The 24,175-nt window shown below is 34.5% G+C and overlaps 1 protein-coding gene across 3 annotated transcripts in view; it reads right to left on the reverse strand.

The window, feature by feature from the left end:
- The window catches only part of ATG4C (autophagy related 4C cysteine peptidase), a 69,636-nt gene that overhangs the window by 39,947 nt on the left and 5,514 nt on the right, over positions 1-24,175 (reverse strand). Inside the window, exons 2-3 of one of the 3 annotated variants that reach the window (XM_015240203.3) lie at positions 7,183-7,317; positions 1,485-1,568 (exon numbers count right to left, since the gene is read on the reverse strand). In XM_015240203.3, coding sequence (XP_015095689.1) covers positions 1,485-1,568; positions 7,183-7,258 — 160 coding nt within the window. In that variant the 5' untranslated portion in view covers positions 7,259-7,317. Of the gene's footprint in view, positions 1-1,484; positions 1,569-7,182; positions 7,323-24,175 lie in introns of all 3 variants that reach the window. The other 2 variants (XM_006205392.4, XM_031684358.2) reach the window with 2 other exon arrangements.

The following is a 24,175-nucleotide window of genomic DNA, read 5'->3' on the forward strand; positions in this document are numbered from 1 at the left end:
TCTTTAGTACAGCAACCAAGATGCTCCTTCATAATTTGATCCTTTTCATAATTCTCTCTTACCATAGTTACACTGGACATCTCTGTTTCATAAATACACTCTCTAATATCTCAGCATCATTGCTTTCATCATGCCATTCTGTTTACCTAAGATGCATCCCGTTTTTATCCATCAACTTCCTACTCATCTTCCAAGAATGCTGTGAGGACTCAATGAGTTAATACATGTAAATTACTTAAAATACTGCCTGGCACATTATAAATACCCAATAAATTTTAGCTATTATTATTACAAACCATTTAGGTTTTAGACAATTGGGATTGCTGACAAGTGACATACCAAAAAAAGATCCACTGAAAATGAATAAAAGCCTTGATAAGCACATACTGTCACATACATTCTCTCCCTCTCCCACTCCTCTCTCTCTTCTCTCCCTCTCTCTCTCTCTCTCTCTCTCACACACACACACACACACACACAAAACACACACACTCATACATAAAAAGCAAGCAAAGACATACAGTATAAAGAATGCCAGTATTAAAATGAAACATGATTTTGGTTTAAAATTTCAGCTCTGTCATTTAATACCTGTGTGCTTTTGGACAAATTATTTAACTTCTCCAAACTCTTGCTTTCAAATGTATAAGATAAGGATACTTAAATTTACCTTGTAGGTTTGTTGTGAGAATTAAAGACATTTCCCAAAGACTTTAGCACAATAATTGACACACAGTAGGCACTCAATAAGTGGCATACATTATTAAAATATATGATAATTATTGAAAGCATAAGTATATGTGAAAATTCAGAAACATCAACTACAGTAAATAACTTCAGAAACTTGTAGCATCCTTAAGAATTGGAAAATTTACCATTTATAGTTAACTAGGGTGACAATTATTATCATAATCTTTAAAAGTATCATTAGAGAACTTGATAAAGAATATTAAGAGATCAATTCAAATAATATTTACTTAGCACTCATACTGTAAGTTCAAAATTATGAGGGATACAACAAATGGTGCATGATGGTATGATCTTTATTCTCAAGGAGTTCACAAGAAACCCAAACCATATGGCAGTTATTTTATGTGTTACATAAAATACAGGTTCTTAAAAGGAATATGCCAAAACACAGGCATAAAAAGTAGAATGGCAGGGGAAGGAAGGGAGGAATGAGGAGTTATTATTTAATAGGTACAGAATTTCAGCTTTACCAGATGAAGAGTTCTGGAAATGAATGGTGTTGATGGTAGCACAACATTATGAATGCATTTAAAACCACTGAACTGTACACTTAAAAAAATGATTAAGATGGTAAACTTTTTGTTACGTGTATTTTACTACAATAAAAATAACTGGAAATAAGAAATAAAAAGAAATATGCCAAAAGTAGGTTAACCTGGGAATAAAATACTGAAAACAATTACACAGTGAATTTCTGCAAAGATTTTCAAATGGATTACAAACTTAGCACTTACCTTCATATTTAAAATGATAACATTTTCCAAGCAATAATACAGGGGAATTTCTACTAAAATATGTCTTTGTTTTTAATACCCAACCTAAATGAGAAAAAGAAATAAAGAGTTTTGCAATTAAAGAACTGCAGACTAAAAGTCTTTCATTTCAAATCACCAATTCTCAATTACAGATGTGCATTTTTTACAAGAGTAGCAAAAATATTTTGATAATGAACTGAAAATACAGGCCACTGATGGTACTTTCAAATAAAGCACTTTAACCACAATCTACCCACTTAAAGAACAAGACAGAGGAAAAATTTCAGTTCTAATTTATTTTCAAACAGGGGTCACAGCATTCTTATGGTATAAAAATTAAAAGATACAAATTCTACTCCGTTTCTCTGACATCAACCTCTTTTCCCAAAGGCAACAAATGTTACCAATTTATTGTATTTCCTTCTATCTTAGATAATTAAAAGGTTTAAAGTATTTGAATATTCCAGTAATTTAGGGGCAAGATGACACAGCACGCTAGTGCTTATGATAAAAGTGGATGCCTGAAGTTTCCTAGGGAAATTTGTTTTAACCCCATGGTTTCAGCCAAATGAGTATTTCTGAAAGTGACGCATAAAGCTTTCAGACATCTTCCTCTCAATTTTCCACCTCCCAATCCCCAATCCTCACCTTTTAGTTGCAAACTCTAATTCTTCCAATTTTCTTCCTACTGAACTCTCTATACCTAAAGGCATTATTCTTTTGGTTTTTTTATGATGCCATTAGTAGTTCTCAATTTCCTACGAAAAGCACTTGCCCATTACAGTCCTGAATATTCCCAAGTATATGAAATTCCCGTGTGCTAATGGTAGGCTTAAAAGCTGCTCCTGAAATGCAAGAACCTATAAATAGAAAGAATCTGAAAGTGGGAGTCAAGAGACTTAGGTCTAGTCTTACCAGACTGACCTGTTATATTTAACAGAGACCTGTTACAAAATTTACAATGAGTGATTTTTAGGAAAGTGCTCCCCAAAGTACTGTAATATAAATAAATATAAAGAACAAGTAAATTAAAACATGAAACTATAATAAAGATGATGCAAGTATCTGAGTTTAGTGGTAAAAAAGAAAGAAGGGAAGTTAAATATGCTAATTGGGCTTTCATTAAGCTTCACTTGGATTACTGCAAATCTCTCCAAAACGGCTTCTAAGTCATCAATCTTTCTCCACTTCAGCATATGCCACATACCCCTGCCAAATTAATCTCCCTGTGGCTCAGCTCTGATTAGGTAACTTGTCTGCTCAAAAACCATCCTCAATGACATTATTTAACAGATTTATAATGAACGTCTCAGTGACACTAAGGACTTCCAACAATATGATACAAATTACCTTCATAGTCATCTTTTCCACTATTTTCCACCTACACTCAAAGTGGGCTTTACTTTTTGGCTCATCCTATTCCATGACAATATCGTCCCCAATACCAGCCCATCTAAATTTGGCCTCTTCTTCTTCTGGCTCCAACATGCACTTATAAGCAATTTTTGACTCTTCCCACATAACTCGGATTCTCTTCTCTGAACTCCAACTGGAAATTAGTATTTATTGACCACATATTATATACTAGGAAATAAGCTAGATGCTTTATAGACATTGTCTTTAAGGAATATTATTAGTGCTATACTAGAATGATTCTAATCCCTAAGTCAGTAACAATCCCCTCCCTCTAAAAGGCAGTATTTCCAAATCAAATTCTAAGAACTTCATAAAAACCTCAAAAAACAAACAACAAAATTCTTTTAAGAAGGATCCTCTCTCTTTCTCCCTATGCTTTATCCTCTTCCTACCCTCTCTTACCAGTCACCAGTCCTTCCTCAAGAAAAGCTGTAAATCTGACTGGGCAGAGCCTGAGGCTCTGCAAGGGTCCACATTTCACATGAGCAATGATTTATATGCACAAAGCAAGTAAAAGTTGTTTCTTAATGGCTAGGCCTGGAATTGACATAGCCTCATTTCTATCTTATTCTATTGGTTGATGTGAGGCATAGGCCAGCCTAGATTCAATGAGAAAAGAGACAACACAAAATACGATTCACTGAGGATTGTCTTTGGAGACTAACTACCATAAACAAAATGTTACCAAAAAACCTACAGTTCATTAAGTCAGCAATATGAAAATCACAAATCAGGCTTTAAACGATGCAAACAAGCCAAAGAACATAAAAATAATGGAGATGATAATGATTTTTTGGAGGATCAGAAACACCCAGAAGAAGGATGATTTACTTCTTAATATTTTTAAAAGGAAATCAAATGTTTATACCTCATAAAGTCATGTAAATAAATGGGAAAAAAGAAAGCAAAAGTGAAACATTTATGAAAATAAGGTCCAATGTCTTTTAAATTGTAAGTAGTACACCATTTTTAGTTCCATCTTCATGTCATAATGTTGACATTTATAAAAATAATCCTAAATTATGTTCAGTATATTCATAGAATAGCGACTGGGGAGCAAGGGAGGTTGGGTTTGAATAAGTTTCAAGACTTACGTAGATATATAACCTTGAATACTGTCACTTAGTCTCAGTTTTCTAATTTACAAAAAAAGAGTATCTTAGGAAAAGATGAGATTTAAATCTCAGAAAGATATCTATTTCAGAAAGATATGAGATTTAAATGTGACAGTACATAAACTATCTACAATATGCTAGTGAGTGCTCAATGTTAGTCCTTAAACCACCCATACTATATAAACTCAAAGCAAGGAAATTACATTAAATATTTTAGAATAATTTTCACCAATAAAAATCAAACTAAAATACTACTCCATAACTTATAACTATCTAGAACATGTAGTTACCCTGAACAATCTGTTCTTCAGAGATTAGAGATTACCATAATCTTACTATGCTCACTTAAATATCTAGATACGGAAAGCTACACATATATAAATAACAGGTGAAATAACAATTCCTAAGATTCTACTGAAATGTGTTGAGTACCTGTACGACAATATTCAGACCTTATAATGAAATCTTTATCACATAACCTATCCATCAGATTAAATGGCTGAAAAAGAACATAAGCCTCTGTTTGCAGCTGACATGATTTTATATACAGAAAAGTCCTATAGAATCCACAAAAAATTATTAGAACTAATAAAGGAGATCATTACATTTACAAGATACAAGATCAAATCCCAAAAATCAATTATATTTTTAAATACTAGCAATGAAGAATCTAAAAGGAAATTAAGAAAACAATTCATTTTAAAACAGCATTGAAAAGAATAGTTAGGAATAACTTTAACAAAAAAGGTGCAAGACTTGTACACAGAAAACTAGAAAACATCATGGAAAGAAATTAAAGACCTAAATAAATAGAGAGCTATCCCATGTTCATGGATTGGAAGACTTAATATGGCAATACTGTTAGGATAGCAATACTCTGAAAACTGTTAAGAGGGCAATACTTTCTCTGAAAACTGATCTACAGATTCATTAAATCTTTATCAAAATCCCAGCTGGGGACTGCAGAAATTGATAAAATGATCAAAAATTCATATGGAAAAATGCATAGTATTCAGAATAGTCAAAACAATCTGGGAAAAGAAAAACAAAGTTGGGGGAAACATATTTTCTAATTTCAAATTTCACAAAAAGCTAAACTACCAAGAGAAGGTGGTACTGGCATAAGAACAGACATACAGATAAATTGAATAGAATTGAGAGTCCAGAAATAAACCCTTACATCTGTGGTCAACTGATTTTAGATAAGGGTGGCAAGGCCATTCAATGGGGAAAGAATATCCTTTTAAACAAATGGTGCTGGGACAATTAGATAGCCACGTACAAAGAAGGAAGCCAAATCTTTACCTCACATCATATGCAAAACTTAACTCAAAATGGATCAAAGACCTAAATATAAGAGGTAAAATGATAAAACTCTTAAAATAAATGTAGGTGTAAATCTTCAAGATCTTGATTTAAGCAACAGTTTCTTAAATACAACATCAAAAGCACAAGCAACCAAAAAATAGGTAAATTGGACCTCATCAAATTTTAAGTTTTATCCTTCAATGGACACTATCAAGAACATGAAAAGACAATCCATGAATGCAAGAAAATGTATGAAAAACATACACTTGTTGAGGGATTTTTATCTAGAATATATAAGAATTCTTACAACTCAATAATGAAGACAACCCAGTTTTAAAATGTGCAAAACATTTTAATGGATATTTCTCCAAAGAATATATACAACAGACCAATACATACAGGAAAAGATACTTAACTTCATTTATTCATCAGGGAACTGCATATCAAACTCACACTGAGATACTTCACACCCACTAGAATGAGTCTAATTAAAAAGATGGACATTAACAAGCATTGGTGAGAAATTCAAACCCTCAAATATTGCTGGTGGGAATGTAGAGCAGTGCAAGCACTCTGGAAAACAGTCTGTCAATTCCTCAAAAAGTTAAAGTTAACATAAGATCCAGCAACTCTACTCCCAAGTGTACACCCCAAAGAACTGAAAACATATGCTTACACAAAAACTTGTACACAGTATTCAGAGCAACACTATTCATATAGCCAAAAAGTGGAAACAACCCAAATATCCATCAACTGATGAATGGGTGAAGAAAATGTGGTACAACCATAGAAGGAACTATTACTCAGCCATATAAGGGAATAAAGTACTGATATACACATGCTACAACACTGGAGAACTTTGAAAACATCATGCTAAGTGAAAGGAGTCAGAAAGAAAAGGGCGTAAGTTGTATAATACTGTTTTTATGAAATTTCCAGAATAGGCAAATTCAGAGACAGAAAGCAGACTGGTGGTTGCCAGAGACTGGAGGTGGGTTGGGAGGAATACAAAGTAGTTGCTGTAGAGTACAGGGTTGCTTTGCGGGGTGATGAAAATGTTCTGGAATTAGACAATGATGATGGTTGCGCATCCTTGTGAATATACTAAAAACCACTGAATTATATACTTTAGAAAGGTGAATTTTAGTAGTATATGATTTATACCTCAATTTTTCAAAAAATTAATGTTCATCATCTTCAAAATGCAATGTCAAGTTATTATCAAGTTATAACTGTCCAAATAGCTAGTGGGCCATGACTTCCAGGGAATCAGGAGCCAGATGTCAATTGGGTTTTACCTGAATTTGCACTGTCAAGGGGTTTTACTACATTTTATCATTCCTATTTTATGGTTATGAACTTCCTCCTATTGAAATTGGTTCTGCTGAGTATTCCTCCATCTTTGAAGGATTCTTACCAAGAGTAACTAAGTTAAAAATAAGGGTCTGAGGGAACTTATAGGAGAAGGTCATAGGTTTTGGTATGTGAACTTTATACTGTCTGCCTTGTGTGTTCAGAGGTCCATTTTGCTTGCTTCTGGTTCATACATGAGGTTGCCTGAAATTGGGTATAAAAAAATTGAGGTATTATCATCGCCTGAATAAATTCTACCTGCTTTGAAATTTTCTTTTTTAAAGGACGACATGATATGCTTGAGTTTCTAAACAATGTTTATGATGATATTTGGCTCTTTCTTCAATGTATTCATATCTATACTCCTTACAGAAATATTTCATTCAAAGAGAACCTCAGCAATTGTCAGTGACTTAATAAGGGAGACAACACATGTCTTCAAATATTTCTTTGGATTTATACAATTTTCAAATCATGATACTTACTATATTTCATGTTGTTCCAAGCAGATACAAATTTAGTTTTTAGCTTGTCAACTTCATCTGTTCCTGTGGCCTCCATATTCAGATTCTAAAGAAAAAGCCATCACTTGATTGCATTCTTCTATACAGTTTAGTCTTCTGTTCTGACATAAAAAAAATTCCAAGTAATGAGTATATATTATATGGTACAACATCTGCTAAAGTTACTTAAGTGATTAAATACAATTTGAACCGGAAATGAGCAAACCAGTTTTTCATTTTACAGAATAGAATACAACATATTCTATAAATATTTTAATTACAAAATACATGGAATACTAAATACACAACAATAAAAATTATCACACAAACCAAACAATAACCTCTCCCAAGTACTCACAATTAAGAACAATAACTTAGTAACACAGGTGAGCTTTGGTGTTTGTGAGACTATTCAAGATCTATTTGTAATCAGAGAAGGTGATTTGAAATGCTATAAGAAATGATGACTATTTTCATAATGGAGGCTTCCATTTACATTGATTATGTCACTACTTTCATATAAAGCCGGACCATTTTTTTTAATTAAGGCATTTCCTATAATATCCTTCCTACTGTAGCATTTTTTAAAAAATAGAATGGCTTAAATTTACAACAGAAAATGTTTTCTTACTTTAAAATAGGATAAATATAGTTCATAACTATTTGCTTTTTAAGTTACTTAAGGGAAAATTGAGATGTACGATTTAATCTGAACGAAAAACAAACTATAACTGAAAATGCTTGAGCTTAAGGGCAATAATTCAGACAGTTTGCTTTTCAAGAAAAGAATGCCACACAGAACACTAGACTTTCGGGGTTACAAATTTCAACTCAGAAGTCTTGATACATTCATTTCTCTAACAACAGACATTCCATTTTATAATATGTATTAAAAGCTAATTATTCGTTATAATTGAGGCAGAAGAAAGCATGTCCACTGGAAGAATTTAAAAAGCCAATGCAGGAAGGGATAATTTGAGAGTTTGAGATTTGCAGATACTACCTACCATACATAAAATAGCTAAACAACAAGTTTATACTGTATAGCACAGGAAACTATATTCAATACCTTATAGTAACTTATAATGACAAAGAATATGAAAAGGAATACATGCATGTATACGCATCACTGAAACATTATGCTATACAGCAGAAATTGACACATTATAAACTGACTATATTTCAATTTTAAAAATTACCCCAAAAATTACAAAAAAAATTTATCTATATATAAAAGCCAATGCAACTGAAAATAAACTTATGGTTATCAGGGGAGAAGGGGGTGGGAAGGGATAAATTAGGAGTTCAAGATTTGCAGATACTAACTACCATCTATAAAATAAACAACAAGTTTATACTGTATAGCACAGGGAACTATGTTCGACATCTTGCAGTAACCTACAATGAAAAAGAATATGAAAAGGAATATATGTATGCCTATGTATGGCTGAAACATTCTGCTGTATACCAGAAATTGACACAACATTGTAAACTGACTATACTTCAATTTAAAAAAAAATACACACAAAAAATTTATATATATATACACAAAAAGCCAATGCAACTAAGAAAAGAGTCCAAAAAAGTGGCATGAGATGTGGCTATAGGGTTAGACAGGGGCCAGAGCATACAGGGCTTTGAGGACCATGTTAAGAATTTTATATTCTTTATCCTAAGAGCAACTGGTTCCAAACAGGAATACCAGAATCAGATTCTGTGGGTTTGTTTGGGGTTTTCTGACTCCAGCACAGAGAACAGATTGAAAAGGGACAAGAGTAGAAGGTGAGAGCTTACTACTATGCTATAGGATGAGGAGAGAGATGATGGTAGCTTGGACTGGAGCAGTGGAGAGAGAAATGGACATGTGAATAAACATGTCAAAAATTCAGTAAGACGTGAAGTGATAAGAATGGATGTGGAAGGTAAGAAAGAGGAGTATGTCAAAGATACACCCAGGTTCCTGGCTTGTGAAATAAAAGAGATTGTGCCAATCACTGAAATAGGGAACATTAGAAGAGGGGAAGGTTAGAGGGAGAAGATCACAAATTAGATTTATGTAAAGTCTGAGACGCCTCTGAGATACAGTAGAGAATCATTCATTGTTATTTAATCATTCGATAAGCTATTGCCTGGCATTGTTCTAGGTCATGCAGATAATAGCTTAGGACAGAAACAGTAAAATACTTGCTCTCACGGAGCTTACATTCTAGATATATTCTAGAGAAGCCAACAAGGCAGTTGGATATATAGATCTGGAGCTCAAGGGTGAAGTTTGGGCCAAAGCTATTAATTTGAGAACTGCTGATGTACAAATGAAGAGTTAGAACTATGAACACGTTTCTCAAGGATTCTGCCTGGTCCACGTGTACCTCCAGCCTTAAGGATGATATTCAAGGCCCTTCGTGAAATTACGTCTGCTCACTCACTCAGCTTTCTCTCTTGCCACTCCCTCACATGCATGATATACTAAAGCCATTTTTAATATTAATATTAAAGCTTCCTAAACTTGATATGCTATCTGACAACTCCATGACTTTGCATATGCTGTTCCCTCCACCTAGAATGCCTTCCTGCTCACCTTCACTTTTTGACTGCCTTACTATCACGAGTTCCTAAGACCCAGCTTAAATTTCTCCTCCTCTGGTAAGATTAGTAAAATTTCTACCCTCCTCTCAATTTCACACTAACACAGAAGTCCTTCTTCTTAGCTCTCTTAGGATCCTATGTCTTCCTCTATCACAGCTCTCATCACACTGTATTGTAATTAATTGTTTCTTACCTGTTTCTCACACTAGACAGTAAATTTTTAAAGTGTCCTTAAATTTTGCCTGACACACTCAAAATGATTATCAAATAAATCAGCAAACTGATAAATCAATGAAATGTAGTAGTACTTACACGTGCTCTAATTAGAATATTTTCAACTGACAACTAGAATAAAGAAAAAAAAATTCCTCCCAAAAATGCATTATTTAACAAAATGTGGAAAAGCAAGAAGGAGAAATGTTTATAAAATATGTGAATTATATATAGTACATCCACATGATGGGTTATATATCCATTAAAAATATCTCCAAAGAGTTTGTGAAAATGAAAAAATACTATTCAGAATCTAAAACTTTCTGTATCATATGATATTGGCTGGGGGCTACGGAGGAGGTGAAGAACTCAAAAAACTAAACCAAAATGTTAAAACTAGTTTCCCTGTACGTCAAATTGTGTGTGGTTATTTTTATATCACTATTTCCCCTCTTTTCCAAATTTCATACAAAGAAAATATGATATGTAATTTTTAGAATTTAAAAAGCTTATTTTTAAGAAGCCACCAACCATGAATCTTTTAAATCCAAAATGTTTAAAATAAGAAAATGTACAAATATGTACTTTCTTTCTAAGTCTGAAAGAAGGTAGGCCACAGGGAAGACTTTGGCTCAAACAGTTCCCAACACCAGCTACCAGGAACACTCTGCACTGTCCCTAGCAAGAATGTGAAAGTAAAGATGCCTTTAAAATAGGGGAAGCAATGAAGACAAAATGAGACATTTTGGATGGGGAAAGCCTGTATCTTAGATAATGACTCCTAAATAAATAATTAACTGAAGTAAGATATTGTGACAGATACAGAAACTAAGAAATCAAATATTCTAAACGCAAGGAACTTAGAGTGCAATAAATTGTTAAATTGTTCTTTCACTGTTATTTTTACTCCAAACCCCTGTTACTTATAGACTATTTATTCAGAGTAACTTTAGCCTGAAATTTGAAACATTTTAAATGTTTTTGGAACATATCCTTAAATCTTTTCTAAGAATACATTTATTGTCATTGTTATATAGAGTAGATGAGAACAACACAATTATTATCATATGGTCAAATTAGTTAAGCTGCTACTAGTTTAATAATTCAGCATAGTTACTTTTCATATAACTAAAATTGAATTCTAATCTTCTACAAAGACAGAAACCCACTTTATTTCTATAACAAAAATTCAAATGGCCGTTTTTTTAAATCCTAACATTAGAACAGCAATGAATTTGAAAAGTGATCCCTTGAACCACATTAGAAAGTATTATAAACTGAAACATTTTAAAAAAGGAATAACCAAAAATTCCTAATGAGGAAGATTTGCCTTACTGCATATTAAAACACATTATAAAACTATAGTGATTAAAATTTAGTAATATTTAAATTTATAATTCTTATTAGCAAAGAATGACACTGAATAAAACATAATAGGGAGTATGGAAATAAATCCAAGCGTATCTGAGAATTTAGTGACTGATACAGGAGATACTTCACATCAGTGAGAAAAGATGGCTAGTTTAGTAAATAGTGCTAGAATAAAAAGCTAGCCAGTTTAAAAAATAAAGCTACCTCACACATTATGAATTCTAGACCAATCAAAGAATTAAATGCAAATGCAAACACATGTCACATACTACAAAGAAGTACTGGTTTAAATGTTTTTAACAATCTTGTAGAAAAGGCCTTTCTAAGCATGGTATGCAAAACTAGAAATCATAAAGGAAAGTAAAATTACATAAAAATGAAAACTTCTATACAGGAAGAAGAAAAAGAGCATTAACAGGCTGACTAATTAATCAAAAAAACCAACATATATTATATAGACAAAGGATTAATGTTCCTAATATACAAAGAGCTCTTACAAATCAATAAGAAGAAAAAATGGGAAAAACAGACAGGCATTCTAAAAGAAGAGGGTCAATAAACATGAAAATATTTTCAAACTTACTGGATCAAAGTAATGCACATTAAAGGAATTTAATATTTTTTCATCTGTGCAATAGATGAAATTGGAAAGCTTGAGGTAACAAGCATTTTACATAATTATTTCTCAAACAATAAACTCCTTGAAGGCAGAGAATGTGTCTTGCTCACCACTATATCCTCACAACTAGCACATCGGTGTGTTAATAGGCACAAATATCTGCTGATGAGTAAATTATGTTACATACATATTATGATGATACATATTGTGACCTGTATTTATCACCATAAAAAGCTATCGGGAGCATCAAAATATATGAGGCAAACTTCAAGAAGAAACAGATGAAACCACTCTTATAATTAGAGGCCTAATTAACACCCTTGCATCAAAAAATGGACAGGTTCAGCAGGCAAAAAATCAGTAAAGACATAGCTGTACTCAACAGCACCATCATTAACGGGATGTAATAGACAGCTACAGGCTACTTTACCCGACAACAGCAGATTACACATTCTTCTCAGGTACGTACAGAACATTCACCAAAATGGACCACATTCTGGGCAATAAAATAGCCCTTAACAAATTTAAAAGGATAGAAATTATATAACATTTGATCTTACTACAGTGAAGTTGAACTGGAAATCAGAAGATAGCCCCAAAATCTCAAAATACTTGGAGATTAAACAACATACCTCTAAAATAAGTAAATAAGAAAGGAATCAAAGAAGAAATCTCAAGAGAAATTTTAAAGTATTTTGAATTAAACAAAAATAAAAATGTAACATCAAAATTTGTGGAATACAACAGAAGTATGCCTACAGGGGAATTTATAGCACTGAATGCATATATTAGAAGAGAAGAAAGATCTAAAATCAATAATACAAGCTTCCACTTGGGACACCAGAAAAAGAAGAGCAAATTAAATCTAAAGTAAGAAAAAAAAAAAAGAAAGAATAAAAATTAGGGCAGAAAGAAAAAAAAATCAATAGAGAAAATCAATGAAACCAAAAGCTGCTTCTTTGAAAAGACTGATAATATCTATACGCCTCTAGCCAGGTTATTAAGAAAAAAGAGAGAAGACACAAATAACGAATATCAGAAATAAAAGCCCAGATCCCACAGACATTAAAAGAGCAATAAAGAAACATGAACAATTCTATCCTCACAAAGTTGTGATAACCTAGATTAAATGACAAATCCTTTCAAATCTTTGAAAGACAGTCTACCAAAACTCACACAAGAAACAGACAATCTAAATAGGGCCGTACCGATTTTAAACATTGAATCAATAATTAATGACCTTCCAAAACACAAAACATCAGGCCCAGAAGGCTTCACTAAATTCTACCATAGATTTATGAAAGAAATTATATCCATTCTCTACAACCTCTTCCAGAAAACAGAAGAAGAGGGAATATTTCCAAACTCATTTTCTGAGGTTGGCATTACCTTAATATCAAAACCAAAGACATTATGAGAAAAGAAAACTAGTGATTGGTATCTCTCAGGAACACAGCTGCAAAAATCCTTAACTAAGTATTACTAAATCGAATTCAACAATGCACAGGAGATGCATCTGGGTGGTGTAGGTAGACTCTGAGCTCATCTCCTCCCACAGGCACACCAAAATTACAACTATTTACAGAACAACTATTCATTACAGACTGGCAGACTAACAGACAAGATCTTCAACAACCAGAAATATAAAGAATTAACAACAATGAGATGGATAGGTGAGGCAGAGACGCGTTATAGTCAAGACTCATACCCCAGGGTATGATTTGGCTTTGAAGGCCAGCAGGGTTTACTTTCAGGGGAGCCAGAAGACTGTGGGAAATCGAGACTCTGTTCTTAAAGGACTCAGTCAAAACCTCACACTCTCTGAGACCCAAGGCAGAAGCAGTAATTTGAAAGGAGCCTGGGCCAGATCTACTTGCTGATCATGACAGAGAGGCAGGAGGCAACTGGAGCTCACCCTGGGGACATACACACTGGTGACAGCCATTTTGGGGAGCCTGTACTACCATGAGGACACTGGTGCTGAGAAGCGCCATTATGGGCTCCTCTTTCTGGCTTATTAATGCTGGGAGCCCCTCCCACCAGCCTATCACCAATGGTACTGGGATTTCTGAGGCCAAGCAGCTAGCTGGGAGAGATACTGTCCCACACACCAGCAGACTGGCCATCTTAAGAACCCCTGAGCCCACAGCCTCCCCAGGACCTGCCCTGTCCACCAGAGGGCCCAGGACCCAGTCCCATACACCAGTGCACTGGCAGTAGCCTTGGAACCTCCAGAGCCCTGGAGCCAGAGGCCCCAGGGCCTGGCCCCACCTACTGGTGGGCAGACACTTACCCAAGGACTCTCTGGGCCCAGGCCTTGTCCACCAGTGGGCAACATATCAACTCCAGGATACCCAGGGCCCTGCAGCCAAAGATCCCGGGATACAGCTCTGCTCACCAATGGGCAGGCACTAGTCCAGGACCATGTGGGCCTCAGCCCAACCCACCAGCAGGCTGACACCAGATCTGGAATCCCTGGGCTCTACAGCCAGAGATCCTAGGACCCAGCTCCACCAAACAGTGGGCTACACTAGCCCCAGGATCCAGCTTCAGCCGTCAGTGGGTAGGCACCAGCACAAGGATCCCATTGGCTACAAACCCACCCATCAGAGGGCAGACACCAGGCCCAGGACCACTGCAGGCCCAGGACCACTGCAGCCCCAGTCTGCCGTGTCAGGACACAGCCCACCCACCAGCTCAGAACAACCACTGGGATACCCTGGGTTCTGACCCTGCCAACCAATAGGCCAACACGAGCTCTGGGGCACCTTGGGGCCCTCAGCCAGCCACCCCAGGATCTGGCCCAACTCACCAGTGGGCCAAAACCAGCTTTGGGACATCCCAGATCCTGCAGCCAGCCATGTCAGAAAATGGACCTAAATATCGGCAGGCCAGTACTAAAGCCAGGACCCCCATTCCCACAACCACCCATCCCAGAGTCCAACTCCCACCCACCAGTGGAGGAGCACTACCCCCAGGGCCCCCTGGGATTCTGCAGTCAGCTGCCTCATGATCCAGCCCTACCCACTATAAGCCAGCAGCCCCTGCACAAGGCAGGGTCTGACAAACAACCAGACTGGGGGCCAGCCACACCTACCAGACCACCCACAGTAGTCAGCCCACCACAACAGACAGACCCATGCAGCCCAAATAGGGGGCACTCCCAGAGCATATACCTCTGGTGACTACAGGGGGGTGCACCGCTGGGATGCTCAGGATGTCTCCTACACAAGGCCACTTCTCCAAGAATGAGAAACTTAATCAACCTACTAAATACATAAAAATGAAAACAGCAAATTAGGCAAAATGAGGCAACAGAGAAACATGCTGCAATGAAGGAACAAACGCAGAAGAACTAAGTGGTGTAAAGATAAGCAATTTAACCAATAAAGAGTTCAAAGTAATAATCATGGAGATGTTCACAGAACTTGGGAGAAGATTGGATTGACAGAGGAGAAGTTAGAAGTTTCTAATAAAGAGAAAATATAAAAAATAAACAGAGATGAATACAATAGCTGAAATAAAAAATACACTAGGAAGAATCAACAGCAGATTAGATGATACAAGCAATGGATCAGCGAGCTGGAAGACAGACAGTGAACATCACTAAAGCTGAATAGAAAAAAAAAGAATAAAAAGAAACAAAGACAGTTTAAGAGAACTATGGACACTATGAATTAACATTCACATTGCAGGGGTCCCAGAAGGAGAAGAGAGAAAAGGGCAGAGAACCTATTGAAGACATAACAGCTGAAAAAATTTCCTAAACTGGAAAAGGAAACAGACACAGACATCCAAGTCCAGGAAGCACAAAGAGTCCCAAACAAGATCAATCCCCAAAAAGATCACAAGACACATTGTAATTAAATTGGCAAAAATTAAAGATAAAGAGAGAATATTAAAAGCAGCAAGGGAGGCTAGGGTTGCTTCATTGGGAGGCCAGGCTTTGGGGCTACCATGGACTCTCCTACCTCTGAGGGAAAGACATAGCTATGATGATGTTTGGGTTCTTGGTTGATAGTTAAGTGAAGCAGGGACAAGAAATGGAGAGAGAGGAGGTCCCTGAAGACATCACTGGAGCTCTGCTAGCCAGCCATGCCCAAGGCTAACTTTATCCCGGATCATCTTGTCATACTGAGTCAGCATCTGTCACTTGCCATCACGAAGCCCACTGGACACAAGTGCCTGGTGTTTACAGGAAAAGGAAAAAAAAAAAAAACTTACGTGTAAATCAAACAAAATATGTACAGGATCTATATGAAGAAAACTACAAAACTCTTGAGAGATATCAAAGAAAAAATAAATAAATAGAGAGATATTCATGGATAGAAAATGGACTGATGTTGCAAATATGTCAGTTATTCCAAACTTGATCTACTGATTCATTGCAATCTCAATCAAAATCCCAGCTATTATTTTGTAGACACTAACAAACTGATTCTAAAGTTTATATGGGGGAAGGGACAGCTCAAGTGGTAGAGTATATGCCAAGCATGCACAAGGTCCTGGGTTCATTCCCTGGTACTGCCCCTAAAAATATATAAACTTAATTACTTCCTCTCCCCACAGAAAGGAAGAAAGAAAGAGAGAGAGAGAGAAAGAAAGAGAGAGAAAGAGAGAAGAAAGAAAGGAAAGAAAGAAAGAAGAGAAAGAGAGAGAGAGAAAGAAAGGAAAGAAAGGGAGAAAGAAAGAAAGAAAGAAAGAAAGAAAGAAAGAAAGAAAGAAAGAAAGAAAGAAAGAGAGAGAGAAAGAAAGAAAGAGAGAAAGAAAGAGAGAAAGGAAAGAAAGAAAGGAAAGAAAGAAAGGAAGGAAGAAAGGAAGGAAGAAAGGGAGAAAGGAAGGAAGGAAGAAAGGAAGGAAGGAAGAAAGGAAGGAAGGAAGGAAGGAAGGAAGGAAGGAAGGAAGGAAGGAAGGAAGGAAGGAAGAAAGGAAAGAAAGAAAGAAAGAAAGAAAGAAAGAAGGAAAGAAAGGAAGAAATGAAGTTAGTTTATATGGAGAGGCAATAGACAAAAAATAGCCAACATAATATTGAAGAACAAAGTTGGAAGAATGACACTACTCAATTTCAAGACTTATTATAACACCACAGTAATCACAACAGTGTGGAATTTCCAAAAAATAGACAATTAGATCAATGGAACAGAAGTAGACTCACAAAAATAGAGTCAACTGGTGTTTGACAAAGAAACACAGGCAAAACAATAAAGCAAAGACAATCCTTCCAACAAATATGCTGTAACAATTAGACATCCACACACAAAAAACTGAATCTTGACACAGGTCATATACCCTTCACAAAAAATTAACTCTAAATGGATTATAAACCTAAATGTTAAACACAAAACTATCAAAGTCCTAGACGATAACATAGAAGAAAACCTGAAAGACCTTGAGTATGGTGATAAATTTTTAGATATGACATCAAAGGTACAAATCCCTAAAAGAAATAGTTGATAAGCTGGACTTCATCAAAATTAAAAACTTCTGCTCTGCAAAAGACAATGTCAAGACAATGAAAAGTTCAAGCCACAGACTGGGAGAAAATATTTGCAAGAGACATATCTGATAAGGGACTGTTATCCAAAATACACAATGAACTTTAAAACTCAACAATAAGAAAACAAACAACCCAATTTAAAAATGGGCCAAGGACCTTAACATACACCTCATAAGAGAAGATCTACAAATGGCAAGTAAGCATATGAATATATGCTCCACATCATATGTCATCAGGGAAATCAAATTAAAACAATGATGAGATACCACTATATATTTATCAGAATTACCAAAATCCAAAACACTGACAATACCAACTGCTGGCAAGGATAAATACTCTTATTTATTGCTGATGGGAATGCAAGATTGTACAGCTATTTTGGAAGATAGTTTGGAAGTTTCTTACAAGTTTCTTAAAAACATACTCTTAACATATGATGCAGCAATTGTGCTCCTTAATATTTACCCAAATGAAATGAAAACTTATATCCATACAAAAACTTGCACACAGATATTATAGCAGTTTTATTCATAAATACCAAAACTGGGAAGCAACCAAGATATTCTTCAGTAAGTAAATAGATAAATAAACCATGGTACATCCAGACAATGGAGTATTATTCAGAACTAAAAAGAAATGAGCTATCAAGTCATTAAAAGGGGAGGGTATTGCTCAAGTGGTAGAGTGCATGCCTAGCACGCATGAGGTCTTGGGTTCAATTGCCAGTAACGCCTCTAAAAATAAATAAATAAATCTAATTACTTATCCCCCCCAAAAAAAACTAAAAAAAAATTTTTTTATAAACAAAAGATATCAAGGAAAACTAAATGTATATTACTAAGTGAAAGAAGCCAATCTATAAAAGCTACACACACTGCATGATCCAACCACATAACATTCTGGAAAAGGCAAAACTATGGGAACAGTAAAAAGTAGTTGCCAGGGATTGGGGGGTTAAGGGGAGAGAATTAGTAGGCAGAACACAGAGTATTTTTAGAGCAGTGAAACTATTTTATATCTACTATAATGGTTTATACATCTCAGTATACATTTTTCAAATCATAGAATGTACAACACCAAAGGTAAACCCTAATGTAAACTATAGACTCTGGATGATAATGGTATGTCAAACTTTCTCACTTGTAAAAAATCTACCACTCTGGTGCAGGATTTTGATTGTGGAGGAAGTTATGAGTGTCAGAGGGGAGGAGGTATATGGAAGAAAATTCCGTATGCTTTCTGCTCATTTTTGCTGTAAATCTAAAAATGCTCTAAAAATAAAGTTTATTATTTTTTTAAAGAGCTATTCAGGGCACGGAGTGAGAAAAAAGAGAGAGAACAGCAAGAATACAATTTATGCATCTATATACATACGTATTATGTATGTGTGTGTGTATATGTGTGTGTGTATATATATATATGCCTACCCACACACACACATGCACACATATATGCATAAAACAATGTCTAGAAGTCCATAATGTTAAAAGTAGAAATCTCTCAGAGATGTCATTTTTATTTTCCTTTTTGTACTTCTCTTTATTAAATTGCTTACAATGAGCCTCTTTTAAAATAATAACAAAATTATTCAAAAATAAGTTGCTCAAATGAAAAACTACACAAAATTACAAATGTGTCCTGACTATGCTAAATTCTAACAAAACAACTGAAACTACTCGACTAAGAAAGCTACATAGAAAACATTCTATTACAAAATTCCTGAACAGTCTATAAAAAAGATAAAAATGCTGAGACAAAGTGCTTTTTCCTTTTTAAGATAAACAGTATTATTCTTGTGGTTCTTAAAGACATCAGATTCAGCTATTTAGTCATGTAAAAAACTTAACTTCCTCAAAGTAATTCCCTAGAGCAGCTCTGGCTGAAAAAAATGGCTTGGAAGCTATCTGTTGTTAATTCATAATTTTTGTTTCTCCTTAAAATAAGTATGGTGAGATTTGGAATTAGGAAAAGGAATAAATTAATACTCGAGTCCATCAGTCTATTAAAATATTTTCTTTAAATGAGTCATGGGTGAAATGTAGGTAATATAGTTAATAATTATGTAATATCTTTGTATGATGACATAGTATAGCTAGACTTATTGTATTAATTATTTGGAAATGTATAGAAATATCAAATCACTATGTTGTGTAACAGGAACTGGCACAGTGTCTAGGTCAATTATACTTTAAAAACAAACAAATTCATAGAAAAAGAGATCATATTTGTGGTTACTAGAGGTGGTGAGGGGAAGGGGAACTGAATGAAGACAGTCAGAAGGTACAAACTTCCCATTATAAGATGAATAAGTACTACGGATGTAATGCACAACATGATAAATATAATTAACACTGCTGTATGTTATATATGAAAATCAAGAGATTAAATTCTAAGAGTACTCATTACAGAAACAGTTTTTCTATTTCTTTAATTTTGTATCTATATGAGATGATGGATGTTCCTCAACTTACTGTGATAAGCATTTCATGATGTATATAAGTCAAATCATTACATTATATATCTTAAACATATACTGTGCTGTGTATCAATTATATCTCAATAAAGCTGTAAGAAAAAAGTATACATTAATATAAAAAATCAATGGTGGGGGTGGGAAGGAATAAATTTGGAAGTCTGAGATTTGCAAATGTTAACCACTATATATAAAAATGGATTTAAAAATTTCTTCTGTATAGCACAGAGAATGATACTCAATCTTATAATAATCTTTAATGAAAAAGAATATGAAAATGAATATTCGTATGTATATGCATGACTGGGATATTGTGCTGTACATCGGAAATTGACTGTACTTCAATTAAAAGAAAAGAAAATATGTCAAAAAAAAGTATTTTCAAATAAACATAAATGCTAATTTAAAGTAATAATTAAAAAAAATCAATGGTGAGAGGGTATAGCTCAGTGGTAGAGTGCATGGTTAGCCGGCATGAGGTCATAGGTTTGATCCCAAGTATCTATGTTACATTAAAAAAAATGATAATAATAAATAACTAAACCTAATTAACTCCCTCCCCAAAACAAACAAAAACAAAAAAATCAATGAAGAAAAATTTTTTTCTTTATATTTGTGTGAGAAAAGCCAGGGAATGACAAACAGTACTTTTAGTTTAACTACAAATGAGGGAAAAAATCACAAATGAAGAAACCATGATTCTAAACAATCCTCATCCACAAATTTCCTTTCCAAAAGCTTTAAAAAAATCATTAAAAAAAGAAAGAAAGAAAGAAAGAAAGAAAGAAAGAAAGAAAGAAAGAAAGAAAGAAAGGAAAACAAATTAAAATTCATTTGTCTATCAAGTATAAAGTAAAGAGATGATTTGCCCATTATCCAATATATTTCAATCTACTGTGATACCTAAAGTACCTGATTTGAATGCTCTAGGATAAAAAAAATGATATGCCAAAATTCTTGTTTATGTAGTGCTGTCAGAGCTTCAGTAATGGAAAACCATCAAAATAGCATTCTTCACAATTTTCAAATGCTTTTTAGAAGGGATTTATTATTTATTTCTTAAAACTTTAGAGAAATTAGTAACTTTTTTCAAGTAGACTTTCTTTAGTAATGCATACTACAACAAATCTTACCATCTACCATTTTCATATTTGTTTGCTGCTTACATTCTAACAAATCATTTTTAATTAAAAAATAATAGCATTAACGATGAGAAAACTCTGTTTCTCAGAAAATATAAAACTACCAGATGAGGTTTATTCCTCAACTTTATTGTTAATGATGTGAAAAGCAGAGTGAAGACTAAACAGTTTTTTTGGAAGGCAGAAATACAACATTTGACATGAAATCACCGACTGAGATCCAAATGTCATTTTTAGAGTCACTTTTCTAGTCATAACCACGCATTAAGACACTCGATAATTTATAAACTGACAAATGTAAAGGGTACTCAAATCAATGTCCCCAAAGGGCAGATGAAGGTAATCACACTCTCTTATATGGCAATAGATAGAATATTTTATCCACTGAGGATTTAAAGCCAAGTAAAATCTCCTGACAGAACTTTAGGGACTGATTCTACAGAATATATCTTAGCCACATAGTACAACCAATTAAAAACACTGCACACTTCCAGGATTTGCATATGCTTGGGCATCTTCCTCAAATGGTATTCTGAAGCAAAAGAAATATAGATATTGATTTAGAATTTTTGATTTGCCTTTTTTAGCTATACCATCAAATACAATAAACTGTGAGAAAGTTTTTCATCTTCTGTGCACGTTTCCTCCTGCTCACATTTTTAGTAAAAAGTAACAATCCCTTGTCTAACCTTGAATGTCTCTCAATACGTTGGTCATCTGTATTCTCTCATTTCTTCTCCCCATCTCAGTTCTTTGTTTACAGAAACATCAACTGTTCTATCCATTTCTATTCCCTCCCTTTTCCTATACTTGTCAGTCTTTCTATCTTAATGCACTGAACTTGTAGTCTAAAAATGTTCCAGAGTGATTTTTTTTTTAAGTAGCAAATATGAAGAAAGGAAGAGCACTGGTAATATTTATTTGGATTGTCCTCTTTCAGAGCTAAGGGTTAGGCAACACAGATGGCAATAAGAGATAAAGATTAAAAGACTGAGGAAAGGAACAAGCAACAAATAAAGGCAGGATGCACATATCCAGAAACTGGGCTGGTAGTTTTGCCTAAAGGATACATCTTATAAACATTCTTAGAACTCTTTAGGATTACATCCTCCAATTAAAGACACTAAATCAATACACAGCTACTTTATAATGATGATATAAGATGTACTACTTATGTGTTCTTCTCTTAAATTTAAAATGAAAAAGCTAAGTACTAAGCAGACAATCATCTACACTCACATATGACTTGTATCATGTTCCTACAGGCAAAAATCTCCACTTGTGCAGCATTGAGTATTACATGTTCACAGACTGTAAAATCATCATCATAAACAACCTAAGTGGTTGATGACTACAATAAAAACCATTAATGTTATCTGGGCTGTCTGTTCTTTGATCTTATCTCTAAGAAGAACATAATACTGACCATAGTTTGATAAATCAATTTTAATTATGTCAGTACCTTAGTAACCTCTGATGAGTCCAAGATAACTGAATGTCATTTAAAGTGCAACTTTGCAAGCTATTAAATACACAGTCCTCATATAAGAAATAATATACTAGGTCAAATCATTTAATCAACAAAATAAACTTAACCTCTACAAGAATTGAAGGATGTCAGAATCTTAGGATTAAAAGGGAACTTAAAAGCATCTAGTAAGTAGTAATATTGATAGTTCTTGATCATTTTCCTACCCAATACTCTCCAATCTACCAGTAATCCCTCCCAATCTGCAGTGCCTGGGTGGGGAGGAGCAATGAAAGAAAATGTGTGAGTTTAAAAAACAAAGCAAAACAAAACAAAACAATCACTCCCATCAATAGGAATCTGATCTCTTCTCTGGTTTGGATTTGCTAATCGCTAATCAGATTCAACCACCCATAAAGTACCAAGATCTTCTTTACAACATCCTTGCCAAGTGCATTCACCCAGCCTCTGAGTGAACACTTCTAGAACAGGGAGCTCAGTACATAATGAGCTTTGCATTGAGCTGAATATACACCTATAAGTGTAAAATTTAATATTTTAAACTATTTATATATATATAACTGTTCTTGAGTATTCATTTAACTACATGATAATGGCTAATTTTAAACACCTACGTGTGCTTAAAAGATATATGAAAGCAAAAGTCTGTGTCCTTATAATTTCCACTAACCGGTCCTGGTTGTACTCTGTGAAATCAATCCCTCTTCCATTTGATTGCCCATCAGATATTTGAAGACATACTTCCTGCTCCTCATCCCGTCCCATCATCTCTTTTCCACATTTAATATTCTCCATTCTTTCAATTAGTTAGAAGATTGTTATATGAGTGGTAATGAATGCCTCAATCAGGGTTCTGGTAAGGGGATAAGGAAGAAGGAGATATAAGCAGTAAACTGAGATGATAGAACTGGCCAACATCTTATAAATATGTGAATATTTATATGTCCACATAACAAGAGAGAGACTAAAGTGACTTGAGATTTCAGGACTGACATTTAAAAGGATAATGATTAACAGAAAAAGACAACCCAAGAGGAAAAGCCTAAGGGGAATACGGGGAATTCTGTTTGAGACACAGTGTTTTTGAGGTTTATGACAAGTAAATATGGATGAGATCTTTTACAAGTCCCATTCTATTAGATCATTTCGCCAAGAAAAAGTTTCATCCATATTATTGAGACTAGTAATTACATGTCATTTAAACACAAAATATCACATTTATTCATTCATCAAGTATTGGGGTGTTTACTCCTGTAAGGCACTGAGGGAAACAAGCCATGAAACCCAATTCCTGTCCCAATTAACCTTACATTCTAAAAAGCAAGATGTTTACAACCTAACCAGGACTCAAGACTGAATGTGGTTATGTCTCACAACATAAATATAAAATGTTATATTCATTAAGAGAAATATTTTTCCCTTTCCAATGAGAACACTCACACATGAAAAAAAATCACAGGGTAACACACAGTCGTAACTAGCATTCTTCAAATACAAAGAACAAGGACATACAAATAACATAAATCTTTCTACTCTGGGTGTTAACACAGGAAAACTACTAGCCATATTTTTTAGGAATGAGTTA

This window comes from Vicugna pacos, chromosome 13, assembly GCF_048564905.1.
Source record: "Vicugna pacos chromosome 13, VicPac4, whole genome shotgun sequence".
Classification (NCBI taxonomy): domain Eukaryota; kingdom Metazoa; phylum Chordata; class Mammalia; order Artiodactyla; family Camelidae; genus Vicugna; species Vicugna pacos.